At 42.7% G+C, this 15,739-nt stretch overlaps 1 protein-coding gene and 1 non-coding gene across 4 annotated transcripts; one reads left to right on the top strand and one right to left on the bottom strand.

Moving 5' to 3' along the window:
* Positions 1–139: 139 nt before the first annotated feature.
* TRNAA-CGC (transfer RNA alanine (anticodon CGC)) lies at positions 140–211 on the bottom strand. Its single transcript has one exon. It is a non-coding gene; the product is annotated as a tRNA-Ala (tRNA).
* Positions 212–320: 109 nt separating this feature from the next.
* On the top strand, positions 321–15,408 carry LOC135916890 (uncharacterized). Of its 3 annotated transcripts, none has more exons than XM_065450331.1 (7): positions 321–983; positions 1,073–1,233; positions 1,338–1,519; positions 2,678–2,813; positions 5,081–5,210; positions 10,696–10,820; positions 14,547–15,408. In XM_065450331.1, exons 1-6 carry the CDS (start codon positions 623–625, stop codon positions 10,785–10,787), a joined length of 1,062 nt encoding a protein of 353 aa, XP_065306403.1. In that variant the 5' UTR covers positions 321–622; the 3' UTR covers positions 10,788–10,820; positions 14,547–15,408. The 3 variants fall into 3 exon arrangements, with proteins under 3 accessions (XP_065306403.1, XP_065306402.1, XP_065306401.1); XM_065450330.1 differs by having other exon boundaries at positions 14,433–15,408; XM_065450329.1 differs by lacking the exon at positions 14,547–15,408 and adding an exon at positions 12,072–13,436.
* Positions 15,409–15,739: the final 331 nt, after the last annotated feature.

The raw sequence follows: 15,739 nt of genomic DNA, 5'->3' as shown, positions 1-15,739 counted from the left end.
CTTTATTGGAATTTAGCTGCTTTTTCTTTGCTCATGTCTGTGTTACCGTCTTTTTTTTATAGTCGCATTTCTCTCTCGTCTCAGCCGAGTTCCCATAAAATTATGATACGAGCAAAAAGAAGAAAAAAAAAATCCTATGTGGAGGTGCCGGGGTTCGAACCCGGGGCCTTTCACATGCGAAGCGAACGCTCTACCACTGAGCTACACCCCCAGGATACGCTTCGGTGCGAAACTATTCTATACATTCTTTACAAATTTAAATAACTAAGTTGAAAGTACATATTGTTATTATGTCAATAAAGATGATGTAGTACGTTGCTCCCGTAAGCAGCGGTAACGCCTTTGACAACATGCATGCAATCATTCATAGTCATTACAGAAGCTGTTGCGAGAGGGAGAGAGAAGTTGGGCGAGAGAGCTGCGGCCTTCTTTATTCCATGGATTCCATGTGCGGCCAGTGCGTCATGCAGAAACGGCAGTCGTCAGATCGCGGCATGTTGCGGCCGCCAAAAACGTGATCGTGATTCATGCGTCAGTGTATCTCCGAAGCGTAGCCCGGAAGTACGCTCGGCCCGGCCACTACCACCAAAGTCATACAATACGGCAGTCGTTATTAGTCACCATGCGAAGCGTGCGGAGGAAAACCACAAAAACTTCGTTTCGCGCGGAACTACGAACTTTGTTGGCGACTGCCGTGAGACTCAACATGCCACATAGCGCAGTCGATGAATGCCTCGAAGAGGTGTTCTTCCGACAGAGACGATCGCCAACATGTGCGAGCACTTCAGCAACAAGTGTCTGCGCGCGAGTCACAAACATCCTGATGTGGTGCTCGATTCTCTTGGTAGCCTTCAGAGTGATCATTCACATTTGCTTTGAGGGGATGACTCTAGACAGATTATACGACAGGTACACGTACCCTGGGCTTCGAACTGCTCGGTTACTTGCCTTACCATTGCTGAGCCAGTTTCCATCGTTAGCACGTAAGTTTGTGTACCTTTCAGTACAAAAGCATTTACACTCAAAGCCGGTCAACGAGCGCGCACTGGGCTTGCGGCCCGTTTCATTTCAGATTACCACGATGCAAAGTGCCTGGTTCATAATCCATTTTTCAACCCAATGAACGAATCGGAATGTTGGCCTTGTGAAAATTTCAAGGCAATAGTCGACTTGACCGGTCATTCCGAGATTGCTGTGGATTACGTTTGGAGCCTTGTACCCTTTGTTGTAAAGGTATGCTTTACTTTTAAAGGTATGCTTTACTTTTAAAGGCGGAAACGTGCATAGCATGCGAAGAACGCGAGTCGCACATTTAGCAATTGTCATTCTCTGTTCAGGATGCTCTGAAGCACAGCATCAATGGAAAGCACATGCACGAGTTCTTAAAGGCCCACCGTGAACTAACAGATGATTCGTCTGCCAAGTTCTATTCGACTCTCCGTGGTGTGGAAGAACCCCGCCATTTACTTGACTGGCAAAAGTGGCAACAGGTGGATGACCGTTATTTTCATATATCGTGGTAAGCTAACTACCGTGCTTTCCTTGCCTACAGTTAAGTTGAATGCCTATAATTTGACAAGTGCATAGCTTCTGCACTGTGCAATATTGCATCATTCAAGGAAACATGCTTGCAAATTGGGTTTCTGCACTGATATATGTAAGTGCCCCTTTTCCTGCTTTCCAAGAAGTCTCAAACTCCAAACAGACAGCTTGACACTTATCCTAATTGCCTATGTCGTTGTAGGACACCCGCATTATTTAGCCACGTAACACAGCTTGTGAATCTTCTTTTCATACTGCCCGGTGCATCTAGTCTAAAAAAGCCCACCTCATTGGCTTTAGTATCCAAACAAATTTTGTCTTTCTATGTGGATGCCTTGCCTGTTGTCATGGGCACCATTTCCCTAGCTTCTACTGCGGCATTTGAGACGAGTAGGTCAGGACAATGCGCTGTGTTTAGCCACAGTTACACCATCACAGTGGCCTTACACAGCCAAAATCAACCTGCTGCAGTGACTTAGTGGTTACAGCATTCTGAAGCTGAGAAGCAGAAGGCTGTGGGGCAAATTCTGAGGCACGTAGTATGCATAAAAACCACTTGTGTACCAAACTCTGCATGCAAGTTAAACATATCCAGATGGTTAGAATTCATCTGGAGCTCTCTATTTTATGGCGTCTCTCATAATCTTCACTTACGTTGCTTTGGGGCATTGATACAAACAAACAATGAAACCATAGGAAGCGTAGTGGTAATTGAATGCTATGTTTAATTGAAATGTATTAAGGGAAATGAAAATGCACGAGATACCTCGCCGCAGTAGGAATGAAACCCACATTCTATACATTACATTTGAACAAGTTCCTGTTTTCTTTTCATTTGCTTTCATTTCTCTTTATCTAATTATTTCTACACTTCAATTGAACATCGCATTTAATTTCCGCGATGCTTCCTCTGGCTTCAATGTCTGTTTCTACACATGAACAAAAAGATGCAGCCCCTTGTATCCTCTTATTCTTCTCAATCGGGACATTGACTCCCACGAATTGATCAGCATAGCCAGATTCAGCTTTTCTGCTGGCCTAGGCAACTCGAATGAACTTTAGCATGTACCTTAAGAGAGTATACATGTAGACGCAATGCACCATGACATTTGAATTGTGCACGTCTGTCTTACAGGCAACTGGCATCCCCTCCAGCTGCACGCATTCTCAGGCAGGTTTTTCACAGGCCTTATTTTGTGCAAAACATCTCCGAGGTGTCCCTGCAGAGGTTCCTGTTGTTTGATGGTCCCGATGCACCAAGTTACTATCTGGTATGATGCAGAGTCTGCACTATGAACTTTGCACACCTTATTGACTTTGCAATAATATCTGTTGGAAGTTTTTGCTGATTTTATGTGTTCTGCCTGTGCCTAGGCCAATCTTTAGTCACAGAGGACCTTAATCGTGAGAAGGAAATCTACAAAAAAATAAAAATGGAGTGGAGGTTATACAGCAGCTATTACAGTGTCATGACCAGCAGCTTATCGCTATTCTTGAAGTAAGCAGGGCACAATCATTGCCTTCCACTGCTACTAACATACAGGAACATGGAGGTTAACAAAATGTTTAAGCAGCAGCTAAGGGCCACGTGATGAGCAACGGAACAGAAAAAGAATGATGGACATAACCTTATAGGGACCCTGCAACACTTCGTCAAGGCCACCATTTTTGTTCCAGAGCTTTTCTTAGCATGCCAAATAACCAAGAGTAAAAGGAATTATGATAATTAACGCACACAAACTCAAGTTATCAAGTGCAGGAAATTCATAATGCAAGCAAAGTTAGACCTACCCTTGAATCAAATTTTAGTGGCTCAGAATGCCACATTTCGCTCTCTCATGATGTAGAACTTTGGCACCCAGCAAGGTATTGGTGTTACATCGTGGAAGTCGGCATGCCATGGTTTCCAGGCCCGCTCGGCTTGTTGATGGTGTCATCATGGCCTCCGGAGGTTGGGCAGCACACGGTCCAATCTCATAGACCATGATGTCACTTCCGTGCACTTCTATCATCACAGCAGCATCCGTGAGGCTGACGTTGACGTGCCATGAGCTCGGCGCTTTGATAAGTCGTTCCCATGAATACAAACCTTTGTGCGTGGCGGTGTGGTAATTAGGCCATAATTAAAAAAACAAAAGGTAATGACGTAGTTCCTTCACAGTACTCACAATATCATGCGAAATCATTACAGTTTTAACAAGTGATCGTAATGCTGCGCATAGACGTCACGTACAAAATGCATGAAGTTGCCACGCCGTGCTGATGCTATCAGCGCTTTAATTTTTTGCTTCCTTAAGTCATTGGTTGTGATAATTGACATGCACATAATCTTAAAAAAAAAGCTGTATAAGACTGCATAGTACAATGTTATTCAGTGTTGACTCATTGGCACTATAGTGAACATGGCGGCACTTCATGTGTCTGGGTTTTTCATTATATTGCGTGCTCTGTTGGTGATGCCAGGTAGTGATAATAGTATGGATGCTGCTATGAAGGCAGGCTGCTTGGATCGGTAGACAGAGCCCAAAACATTTGTACACAGATGTTAGGGAAAGTGCACATAACTCAATTTCTTGGATGATTTTGGCCAACTACGTGATCAGTACTTTATTATAATTTAGGCATTACTTGATTAATCAGTTGACAACCTCAGTAGAAAAAGCACAATGTTTTGAACGCAGTATGCTGCAACATGTTGCAACAGTGCAAATGCTCAACTTATTCCATACATAGTGCGTGTGTGACATCCATACATAGCACCAAATAAAGCCTACAATCAAATGCGATGCCTGAGTGAAACTTGAGTGTGAATGATCCAGTGGTATAGTTGGAAAAGGCTTTCTGAGCAGTGCAACATGCTTTACTATAGAACTTTTCCATGTTTTATGCTTGCTGTGGCTAGTATGAAAGTAGTCCCTTTTTTTTTTTTTTCATGTTTGATCCTGCATACTTAATACTGCAAAGTATTCAGAAACGGTTAAAAAATATCAGAATTAGCAAGCAGTGAATACTCTGTACAAAAACCAGATCGAATAGGACAATATCCAACTTGTTCTAAAGTTTCGAAGCCTAATGATGTGCCCAGCTGGGACTAACCAAACAGCATCAGCATGCCTGCGATTGTGTGCAAAACCATTCCTGATGCTTGTGCAGTGGCGTCAAGACCACATTTGGCACTGACTGAACTAAGGCTGGATTCCCAATTTGCTATCAGTGTTGTGAGAACATTCTCACTTGTCAAAACAAGCTTCACTATATCCGGCACTCCTAATCTCATGTGTGATACCAAGAGGCCAACACATCTTATCTCCGCTTCTGTTAGAGAGCAGCAAACTTATCCCATGGTAGACAAACCCACAAGTGCATCCCAATCACACGAAGGCCGCGAGATATTTTTTTTTTGTCAACTTTCTGCTACTTTCTTTCTTTCCTGTCCTCCTTTTGGAGATGATGCAAGAGATTGATGAAATTGCCAACAGTCTGCTGGGATTGTTTGGAAATTGGTGTTAATGGCAACTGGTGGTGGTGTCCTATGCAGCCTGAAACTGACTTCTCAAGTTCCTGGCTTGTGCAAGTAGAGGGAAACCGGCTTGTGGTGCTTGAACCCTCAGAACTTTGCATCCGTGCCTGCCGTCAGGTGTCAGTGCTTCTGAAGCCCAATGACGTCTGTAAGTGCCTGCAAGGAACAGTCATTGGGATGTTGTATTCTATGTGTTCTGAAGCGTAGTATTTGTTTGCTGCTCAGTGCTCTGTTAAAAAAGTGGGGTGGTCATTAACACTGAAATTTTAAAAGGTATGCTTCTCCTCCATGCTAAAGTCGATGTCTTTACAACACCATGTTGTCCACAAACGTTTTGTAACATTTTTGCACTGTGCTTCCTGAACAAACCTTTGTGTTTTCGCTCCTTGGTATTAATGTGCTTCTACTACTGAGCAAAACTGCATATATTCTCAGCACTGCACAATTCTTCTATAATTATGCCATCTACAACCATATGTTGCTTATAATAATAATAAACTTCCCCAGCATCATCAGATTTTTTTCTTGGCTCGATGCGATAAAAGACCGAATATAACAGTGTGCCAGCTGACTTTCAAGCATTGGATACAGTGAGACAGTTCTGGACTTTCATACAACTTTTGAAAACAGTCAGCATGAAGTACAAGAAAATATTTCAGTTCCATAAGGTAGCCTATGCCAAGGTTGGCTGAAATTGCCCGAGACAAACCCGTACAAGCACCTCTGAAGTTGAAGCAGCAGGGTCACGCAGTCAAAACGATGTAGTGAAACAGCTGGCTGTAGTGCCCACTGTGATTGCCAAGCTTTGCCTCCCACAGAATCAAGCCCTGCTGGACATGTAGCACATTCAAATTATGCAGCACAGTTTCACTAGTGCAGGAGAGCAACCTCTGAGCGAATAGTGTAGCCGTAGGTCAACAGAATGAGTGAATACTCACTCGTACTCGCTTAGCAATATTTCGGAGTAATTGCCTACGAGTGTGAATACACGAGTGCGAGGCTGTGAGCTCACACTCGTGTATGCATGCTCATAGTCGATCACTCACATTCCTGCAATACTCGCTCGTGTTCGTAGCCACTTGCATTCACACTTACCGGCACCAACTCACACTCGTACTTGTGACACTCGCACTCGCTGGCTCACTTACGTACTCACACTTGCCGACAATCACTCACATTCTTCACTTCACTTTATTTCCCTAAAGACCCCACAAGGGGGTGTTACGTAAGGGGTGGGTTGTACAGAGATGTTACTAATGCCACAGGTTTTTAACGAGACAGGTATATAACATTCATATTTACATTCACTTAAGTCACCATCACTGAATTTCATTCGTACTCACGTTAACTAGCACTCACTATCGCTTATGCTTTCGTCCACTCAAACCCTTCGTCAGTACCAAACGCTCTTTCTCACAACTGTGGAATGAGTGTGGAGCGAGTGCACTCAGAGGCAAGTACCTATGAGCGTAGCCAGAGGTTTGTGCAGATGGGCCTAATGTTGCACCTGGTGTTCGTCGAACTCCATTGTCATGGTTGCAGGAGGACCATGGCATGATAAGGGGGAAGCTTGGGCGAGTTGGTGATTCAGTACCGACATGTGTGCACAGTGCAAAAGATGAGGACTGAAGGAAGAACACAACACAGGTGCTGACTTCAACTTATCTTTATTTGCGAAATTGCCACAACTATATACATAAGCAAAAGTAATCAAAAACAACTTTTGCATTATGTCACACATGAACCCTATTGCATCACAGCCAGATACTTGATTTTGTTTTTGGTGAGGGCAATAGACGGCATGCTGATGCAAAGGTCACCCAGCCGCTGTATCTTGTCAGCTTTTGTGATTTCACGTGTAAGCTGTTCACGGTGTTTGGAGATTACGACACAGTTTTCAAATTCCGGGTCACAATTACAGTCTCTGCAGTGAATGCCGAGATGACTTTGCACGGCGGTGTAAACATTGTAAAAATGCTCTTTCAGTCGCTCATTTAAACATCTGCCTGTTTGGCCAACGTATTTCTTACTGCAAGTCAGGGGAATCATGTAAACAGCACCTAAGGTGCATGCTACAAACCGCTTCCTACGGTTAGTAGTGCAAATATTTTGTCATGTGGCATAAGCATTCACACGCCTACAGAGCACTGATAATTTTTCCAGGGCAGAAAAAACAACTTTAACATCTACTTTACTGCCTATCTTCTTCAAGCTGTGTGATATCTTGTGCAAGTAAGGGAGCACTGCGACTGGCTTATTGTCTCTGGCAGCGCAGTCAGCTGGTGCTTTGCCTCCCAGTTTTTCTTTGATAACTTTTCTGCTACTGAAACAAATAAAAGCTCAGCATACCCAGCGTACGTTAGGTGGGAGGCCTGCGCAAGGAGACTGCGCATTAAAAAGTGGAAGCAAGACTTATTTAGGGCATCTGTAAAGCAAAGATTTACAATGCGCCGTTTAACCAGCTTGGAATGGGCCGACAGATACGAAATCTATACGATATAGATGCGAATCTATATGTACGAATGGGCCATTAATTAATTAAATTAAGTATCTGACTGTGATGCAATAGGGTTTCATGTGTGACATAACGCAAAAGTTGTATTTCATTACTTTTGCTCATGTATATACTTCTGGCGATTTCGCAAATAAAGATCAGTTGAAGTCGGTGCCTGTGTTGTGTTCTTCCTTCAGTCCTCGTCTTTTGCGCTGTGCACACATGTCGAGCACGGCACATGCATGTGTCGGCACTCTGGAGTTTTGTCGACATCAGCCCAGATATAATAGTGGCAAGGTAGCAATAGGAATTTTCAACTTTGTACTTGTCATCATGAGCAAAAACAGAATAACCGAGCTCACATTTTTGAACATTTGTCAAGCCCCTGCTTATTAGAGCACCTATTGGGTCTCTGTCTATGCTTTTTTTTTTTTTCAGTGCCAACTGCTACAAAATTTTGGTCTGTATAAAAAGCCAAGTTTCAGATTGGGCAGTAGATATAGTGCAGCCTTTGTGCAAAATTTCGCATTTGAAACACAAACGGCTGCATAATGAAAGGTTTGAGAAAGTAGAAGTTTTTGATACTGACACTGCAAAAAAAAAAGAAAGCATCGCCGTTACTGCATGCCAAAAATGGAACATGACTCTGAATGCACAACTCCTTGCCATGGCCTCCAAGATTATGTGCCACCCGCGGCGTGCTGAAACATTATGAAGGCAGCGTGTTGGGACTTTTCATATTTGCTATCCACCAGGTTCACATATTGTTTTAGGTGCTATTTATATGCTTCTAATAAGAAAATTTGACAATAGCCTGCCCTGCCACTTTGCCAAGATTGCTTCAGTAGTGTATACTTATAATTTAGCCAAAGTGAAATTTCATTGCAAATGGCCTTTGCGAAAAGCTTGACGGGTGCTGTTGTGTTCAAGGTTGGACTGTAGCAGGCAGCTGCTGATTCTATTCAAATAAAATGTGGGGAGTTCGTGCACAAGGTGCCTTCTACGTGTGGCAAGTGTGAAGACTAGGAACACTGCTGTTTGAGAAAGTTGTAGCAAACTTGGCAACGTATGCACTTGCTTCCTAATATATGTCTGAAAGATACATTGGCTTGAACAGGAAGCATTGGGAATTGATGTTACTGAAAGGCTGCCACGCAAACGCAGACACAAGTAGGAATGAAGAGAAGAAAACAAATACCAGCAGTGCTTGTGTCATCCTCATTGTTGCTACTTGTGTCCATGTTTGCAGTTACATGAGTCCCTACCAAGTTGCTCAACTTTTGGCCATTCTATGTAGCGTTGGCGAACTGTGTGCCACCTTTCTTGTTATTCTAAACAGATATTTCAAATAAATTGCCTGTGAAAGGTGGCATAGTGCAGCCTCCTGAGGTGGATTGCTTGAAGAGGCATGCATTATACTTTTATGATAGATCACAGTGTTCAGACAGGTAACTAACAAAAGTTGCAATAGCTTTAAACTATTACACTCCGTTTTTATTTCAAATCCGCTATTCGGAATACAAACAGAGTGAAATAGTTTTACGTTGTCATGATTAAAGTTTCAGTAAACTTTTCAGTTGCCCATTTTAGGGCATATATGTTGCTATTGTGGAAATGAGGCCAGACTTTCATAATGCCCATTTGTGAGAAATCCTGGATTTGAGATATCTGTCCCGAACCTGTGCTCTCTAAAATACTGGGTGTTTCAGCAACAACTGTTTCCAATGGTTAAATGCGGGGGAATCTTCAACAAAATTATCATTTTTGTTGAAGATTCATAGTAGTGGCATACATCAGAATTTGTGTGATAACCAACAACAAATCATTGATAAGCAACTTCTACAAATTAGCTTTTCAATTAAATATACTTTAATGGTATGTTACAGTTGTAGATTAACGAATTAGCGAGTTCCGAGAAATTCTGCTAAGCTTTGTACCCAGCTTGAGAAAAAATGTATTAACTGAAATGCAAACATATTTTGTAGTAAACTTTACATTTGGATATATTGAAACTGGCACAAGTTTCTGGACTTCAACTAAATGACCCGACTTCAATACTGCTATGCTTTAGTTCTGCAAATGCAACTTGTTTCGTAAGGTAATTAGAACAATGAGTGAATCCTTATATCTTGGCTAACTGAACGCTGCTATTGTCTTGCACGTGGCATGCATGTGTCCACGTAATCCAGCTGTAGCCATTGTCGAAATCAAACAGCTCGAAATGAACTAAGGACAATAGACTTAGACAACATGGATGCTGGGCCTATTGTTTTTCTTTCATTTCACATTGATTTCGACAACTTACTACTTGCCATTTGCATCTGTACGACTTCCCAAAATACCTTTAATGCTGTCTTTGAAAGGAATTTGTATAGTTTAAAAGAACAGGTGTTATGATATCTACTTTGGCGTGCTCCTTGAAAATTAAGGTACCATGACAAGCAATCCTGTACAAAGCTAAGGTGAATTCGTTGAGGTAAGAATACGAAAAATTGTGACAGCAAGACACTTTGCACTCTTAAACCCCAGTTTACTTATTGCACAAACCCATAAAACTGGCATAGGGGACTAAGATGTCAGGAGAAAAGCTAGTGTAATTGCTGTAATAATAGAGAAAATTTTAATAATTTTTCTTAACTACCTTTTGTGAATGTATGCACATACTGATTAGTGGAATTCAGCTGCACAGGTTGGAGAAGTTTGCTTCCAGTCTTAAACAACTATGTACTGTTAAAGAGTGTGCAAGCATTGAAAGTTTATTTCATGAGTCGGACACTTATTTATTCACAAATATAGAGGGCGGCAGCATGGACGACCACATCCAAGTTAAAACTGTCTATTGGGCTAGTTGGTTTGGCTTCATCTTGGTTAAACAGCGCAAGACAGACAGGGACAAGAGGTAAAAAAGTGACGGGACAGGCGCTGACCCATCGCTTCCTCCAGTGATTGTCCCATCACTTCCTTAGCTCTTGGACACATCTGTGTTGCGCCATTTACCCAACATGAATGCAAGTTAGCCCTGTTCTTATGCAGTGAAGTGTACTTTCAGCATTAGAGGCTTCAATTTATTGCGATTTAGATTGTAGCATAAAATCACTCCTTCCCGTGTTCAATGCACTTTATTTCTCTTCTTTTTCAGTGTACTTCAGCAGTACTATCTCCAAGGCAAGGTTGATACCTGTTCATGTTGGAGATCTGCCAAGTATCACATATCTGGGCTCGTTCTACTGAAGCTTGTGCTGAAGTTATTGTTCCTTGAAAACGGTATGACATACCACAGCACTGAAGTGGAGAATTTTTATGGCAGATTTGTTGACCCGTTGCACAGATTTCGGTGTCAATTAATGTTGAACAGTTCCTTTGGAATAGCATTTACTTTGCCTTTTCAACACCATGGCACTCTATAGTTGTGCAGTCAGGTGCACCTGGATAGAATGTATGGTGCTATGCATTATGTGCCCACACCTGCTAATCTGTGAACTGTAAGATTAGTGAAATTCAGTGTACATGACATTCATGGGGGAGAGGGGATATCACACTTTTTTTGCTTCCTTTTTTTTCTAGGCTTACCCTAAGCATACATTTTTTTGTGAGGCACATACAGATTAATGCTGATTTATTTTTTTAGACACAGGACACAAGCAGCAAACTTAGCCTAGCAAATATTAAGAAGCAACGCATTGTTTTTAGGTTGCAATGACTTTCTCAATGACTTTGGTGTTTCTGTGAAAACTTGCTTGAAGCAAGTGGCCCTCCTGCATCCTTTCACCATCAGACTTCCAGCGAAAGGTTTGGTGAATGACGGTCAAAGCTGTTCCGCAAACAAAATTTATTTTTCGTCAAACTTGCACAACAATCGTAAAGTAAGCCCAAATTCGTGTAAACTTAAGACAAAATTCGGAAAAGTTGGCAGTCTAGAAGCGTACGGTGAGGGGCTAGTTGGTATGACATTATGAGAACCACACGACATTATGTGTCGTGTGGTTCTTTCTCTGTCTTGTCCTTTTTTTGTGCAGTTTTTCTTTGTTCTCACAAAGTTGGCAGGTATGGCGCAACTCGGGTGTTCTGGCTGGTTTTTCACTTTGCTTTAAACCAGTTTAGCTTTTTTGATAGCTTTGCCAACCACCTATAATCTACGGAGCCGTGACAGGGGAGAGAGAGCTGTGTGTGGCTCAAGATCTTGGTGGAGCGCGGCATTAAGCTAGCACCTGATGCAACACAACCAATCACCTGTGTGATCGCATGTAGGTGCATAGCATCTCCTGTTCACTTTGCACCAAGCTGTGTGCAAATGCATGTGGTGCACAGTAGCGTGCCTTGTTTGCCACCACCCGTGTGCTGCATGCACAAGCAATGCCATGTTTTGTCCTGTGCAGAGTTGTTGACAATCAGGCTTTAGTGAACAGCCTGTCGTGCCCATGGAAAGTGCAAATGGTGCCTCTTTTTGCCATTCTGTTGAGTAGACTGCCATTCTGTGTGTTAAGACCTTCTCATACTCCATTTTGTACCTTGCAGCCAATGGTGCGGAAGCTACGCAAGTGGTGCACTCATAGAAGTCTCACTCTACACATTTCAGAGTGCAGTCGTTCTTGATTTGCAAAGCTTTCTATGAAGTAACTACTTCATATATTACTACTACTTGTGGGTCGTAAGGTTACATCAAATCACATATTTGTGTGCATCTTTGTGCTTTCAGCATGCCACCTACTATGTTTTGGTATTACGCACAACCTGCCTCCCCCCACGGCAGTTAGACCTTATACAGAACATAATGCGGTTCCTCTTCGACGGTCGCTTCTGCTCCGCTTCGAAGGTCAAAACGCGCGGCACGCGTGTTTTGGGAGGTGCGTTTGGAGGTGGCTGCTTGTGATTTAGCCATCATTCCCTTTGCGGCAGCAGTGAAATTTCGTTATATTGAAATCGTGTATAAACACACTTCGTTATAATGAGGTTCTAAATACAGGGTGTCCGATGGACAAGATGTTACAAAAAGTTAAATACTTCATTACGTTGAAGTTCATAATATCAAGGCGTAACTGTAATATACTGATCTTAGCATGTTAAAGGGTGACATAGAAGGTGCTAAATGGCCGCACATTGCGTGCTGATGGAGCAGCGTGAACAGCTAGTAGCATAAATGAGTTCTGCAAGAAAATCTCATAAACTTAGCCAAGATGCCTTTTCCTTTTTATATAAACCAAGTGTAATTTTCTTTTTATTACCGTTAATTGACTGCTTTTGTCAGGATGATGTATTTGCAGCAGCAAGAGCTGTTCTTTCATTTCCAAAATGCTGGTGCCAGTCCCCTCACATTTATGTAACCTTTTATGATATATATGTTCAACTGGTTGTTTCAAAGGTGCTACTGTGAGAATAAGTAGGCGTAGTAGGTTATAATCTGACTTCATTATTCATGCTCACTCTGAAGCTGGTGCTCCATTTCACCAACTCCATGCAATACAGCAAAAGCTACAGGTTGTGCCAACCAACCAGAATAGACAGCCATAAAAAAAAAGGCTCCTCTGTGTCGGCCTGTGATCGTGTGATGTGGCCTCTGTGTGATGCCAACTGAATAGAAGCTTCATGAAAGGATCAGCGACGTGAAATGGGCATGCCCTACCCCCAACCCACCCGCCTTACGCAGAACACACAGCTTACTCTCATTACTGATTGGCTGGCATGCATTTGCTGCAGTGAAAGGAATTAATGGAATGGAATTAACAGCAAAACCTGTGTACGTGTAGCGCTGCTCTCTAACATGACCAATCAAATCAACTATTAGTTGGCAACTTCTCTTTGCCGGACCAGTGGCATACACTTTTATCTTAGGAAACTTGTGTGTTAATTGAGGCAGATAATTCTTGATTTTGTATCTGCGTGTTGCTTCAACTGTGCTGCTTCTGCTAAAACATATGAAACTGTCTGCACGCATGAACTTGCTGGTAATCCTTCTCCTTATCCATGAAGAAATGTTGCTCAAAGCTAAAGGACACAGCACACATTATATCTGTGCCTTTTGGCTGGCACTCTGATGCACACAAAGATAGGTTGATCGTTTCCAGCAATTGCAAGTGCGTGTTGTACTCAGATAATGCAACGTAAAAATTATTTCCTGAACTGGTGTTGCCTCCATCAGCATTGTTCTTGCGAACAGTTTAGTTGTGTTGCACATTCACAGGGTTTCAACAAACAGCAACAATCTCCCACACATTCCCCTCTGTAAGAGCCAAATAGTTCTGTCTATTAACCACAGGAACAAGCAACCACTGTTGTTGACTGTGTCAGGGCATATTATTATTGTGTTGTTGAGCAAACGATCACTCAACGTACTGAGAGAAGCGTTTTAATACTGGTGTCAGAAATGAAATTGGCTTGGTCCACTCTAATGTGGTGGAGGTTTTGCACCGACTGTGCCGTCGCGTCAAAGTGAAGGCATTGCCGAAAGTAATTGTCTTAGACTGTATTCCTTGGCCTTCCAACAGAGGTGCCATCATCAGTTGATAACATCTTGGCAGGTTCTGTTATATACCAAAATGTGACCTGAAGGCACAAGAAGCAAAGAACGGTGTAATTGTTCTGCACATTTTTTAATTTTCTTCTACGTTGTATCGAATTGCACAGTATTGCAAGATTTCATGGTACGTGGGATGCAACATTTGCTACACAGCAGGTCTATTTACCTTTTCAGTTAGAGGTGTCAGATATTGAGTATGCAAGTTGCTTTGTCTCTTTGCTACAAGTGTACCGTGTCTGCTGAAATCTACCGTATATGCTCGTATGAGGGCCGCACTTTTTTCTCTGCAATCTCGGCTGGGTGCGGCCCTTACACAAATCAGGTCGATGACGGCCCACTAAAGGTTCGTGTTGTTTCCACAGCTGTAGCAGAGGGTAAGAGAGGCGCAAATGACATAATGCTGCAGTAAACGACCCCAGATGCCGGCCCATCGTCCCTGACCAGCGCTGACCAGAACGGGGCTCTTTTCTCTAAAGGTGAAATGCCGCAGATCTGACTGGAAACACTGGCAACACACCCGAGATGATGCGCCACACAAAGAAATGGTGGCCAGCCTGAGTGGCTTCGATGGAAAAGCAGGTAGCATCATCTAGCGGCAATGGAACTAACTTTGCTTTCCAGCAGGACGTTTTCAATTTTCCCCAAAAATTTTGCCCTCTAAAGTGTGGGTGTAGCCTCTTACATGAGTCTGTACGGTAACTTGACCCCAAACCTAGGGCAATGCCCTGATGTTAGAACATCTAGAAACTAAAAGTTTCCTCGAATGTAAGCCAACCAGAATGTCAGCAAAACTGCACATTTCTGCCTGTATTGCACTAGTAACGAATGTTCTAGGTGATTGCATGTAACAGACAAAAGGCTCGCTTTCATGACACCAGCTTACTCATTGTCGTCTACATCGACACAGGGAGACTTTGTCGCTTTGTTCCTAACCTAGTGTGCGAACCTCAGTTCTGTCTGTTGCATTTGAAAAGGCTGCAAGAACAGCTAAACCAGGCTGTTTTTCCACACACACCTGCTGTCCACCTGAGCGCCAATCTTCAGCGATGCACATTTGGTGCAACACAGCTAGGTGTGCAGTAGCAGGTACACTCTCTCAGCCAGCCGTTAGATATATAATGACGAAGCTGTGGCCTTCGAATCTGTTCTTAAAGGCATAATCCTTGGTCCTAATTTAACCGCCGAGTTCTGACTGCTCCACCATTTTGAAAAAAGAACAACTAAAAACATTAGATTTAAAGAAACACGGCATTTCTCTCGCCGATTCCTACAGGTTGTGCAAAATATTGCGCATAGTTTAGGAAAATATCTGTGGCACCCATCTCTAGGGAGCAGCTCGAGAAGCAGCAAGTCTGTATTACAAGATTCAACATCTGTACCATTTTTTTTCCCCTCTCGTGCCAAGAAGCACTTGTGCTGGTTGAGGGTAAACAACTGTTATATTGAAAAATGTAGATGAAAATTAATGGTTTACAGGGGTCAGTCTCAATCTTAAACAGAGATTATATGCTGGTAGCAGCACATGCAATTTTCAAACGTCACGAAATTGGCTCGAGATGTCAGCTGATTGAGTTCGAGACACTTTGTGAACAGAATTTAAGTGAGCCAATATTTATGCACTTCATTTCAGCAGTGTCGCAAATGTTTGGAAAAGCAGGCTGGTACAAGC

The sequence above is a fragment of the Dermacentor albipictus genome, chromosome 3, assembly GCF_038994185.2.
Source record: "Dermacentor albipictus isolate Rhodes 1998 colony chromosome 3, USDA_Dalb.pri_finalv2, whole genome shotgun sequence".
Lineage (NCBI taxonomy): Eukaryota > Metazoa > Arthropoda > Arachnida > Ixodida > Ixodidae > Dermacentor > Dermacentor albipictus.
This window is presented reverse-complemented; position numbering and strand designations above follow the sequence as displayed.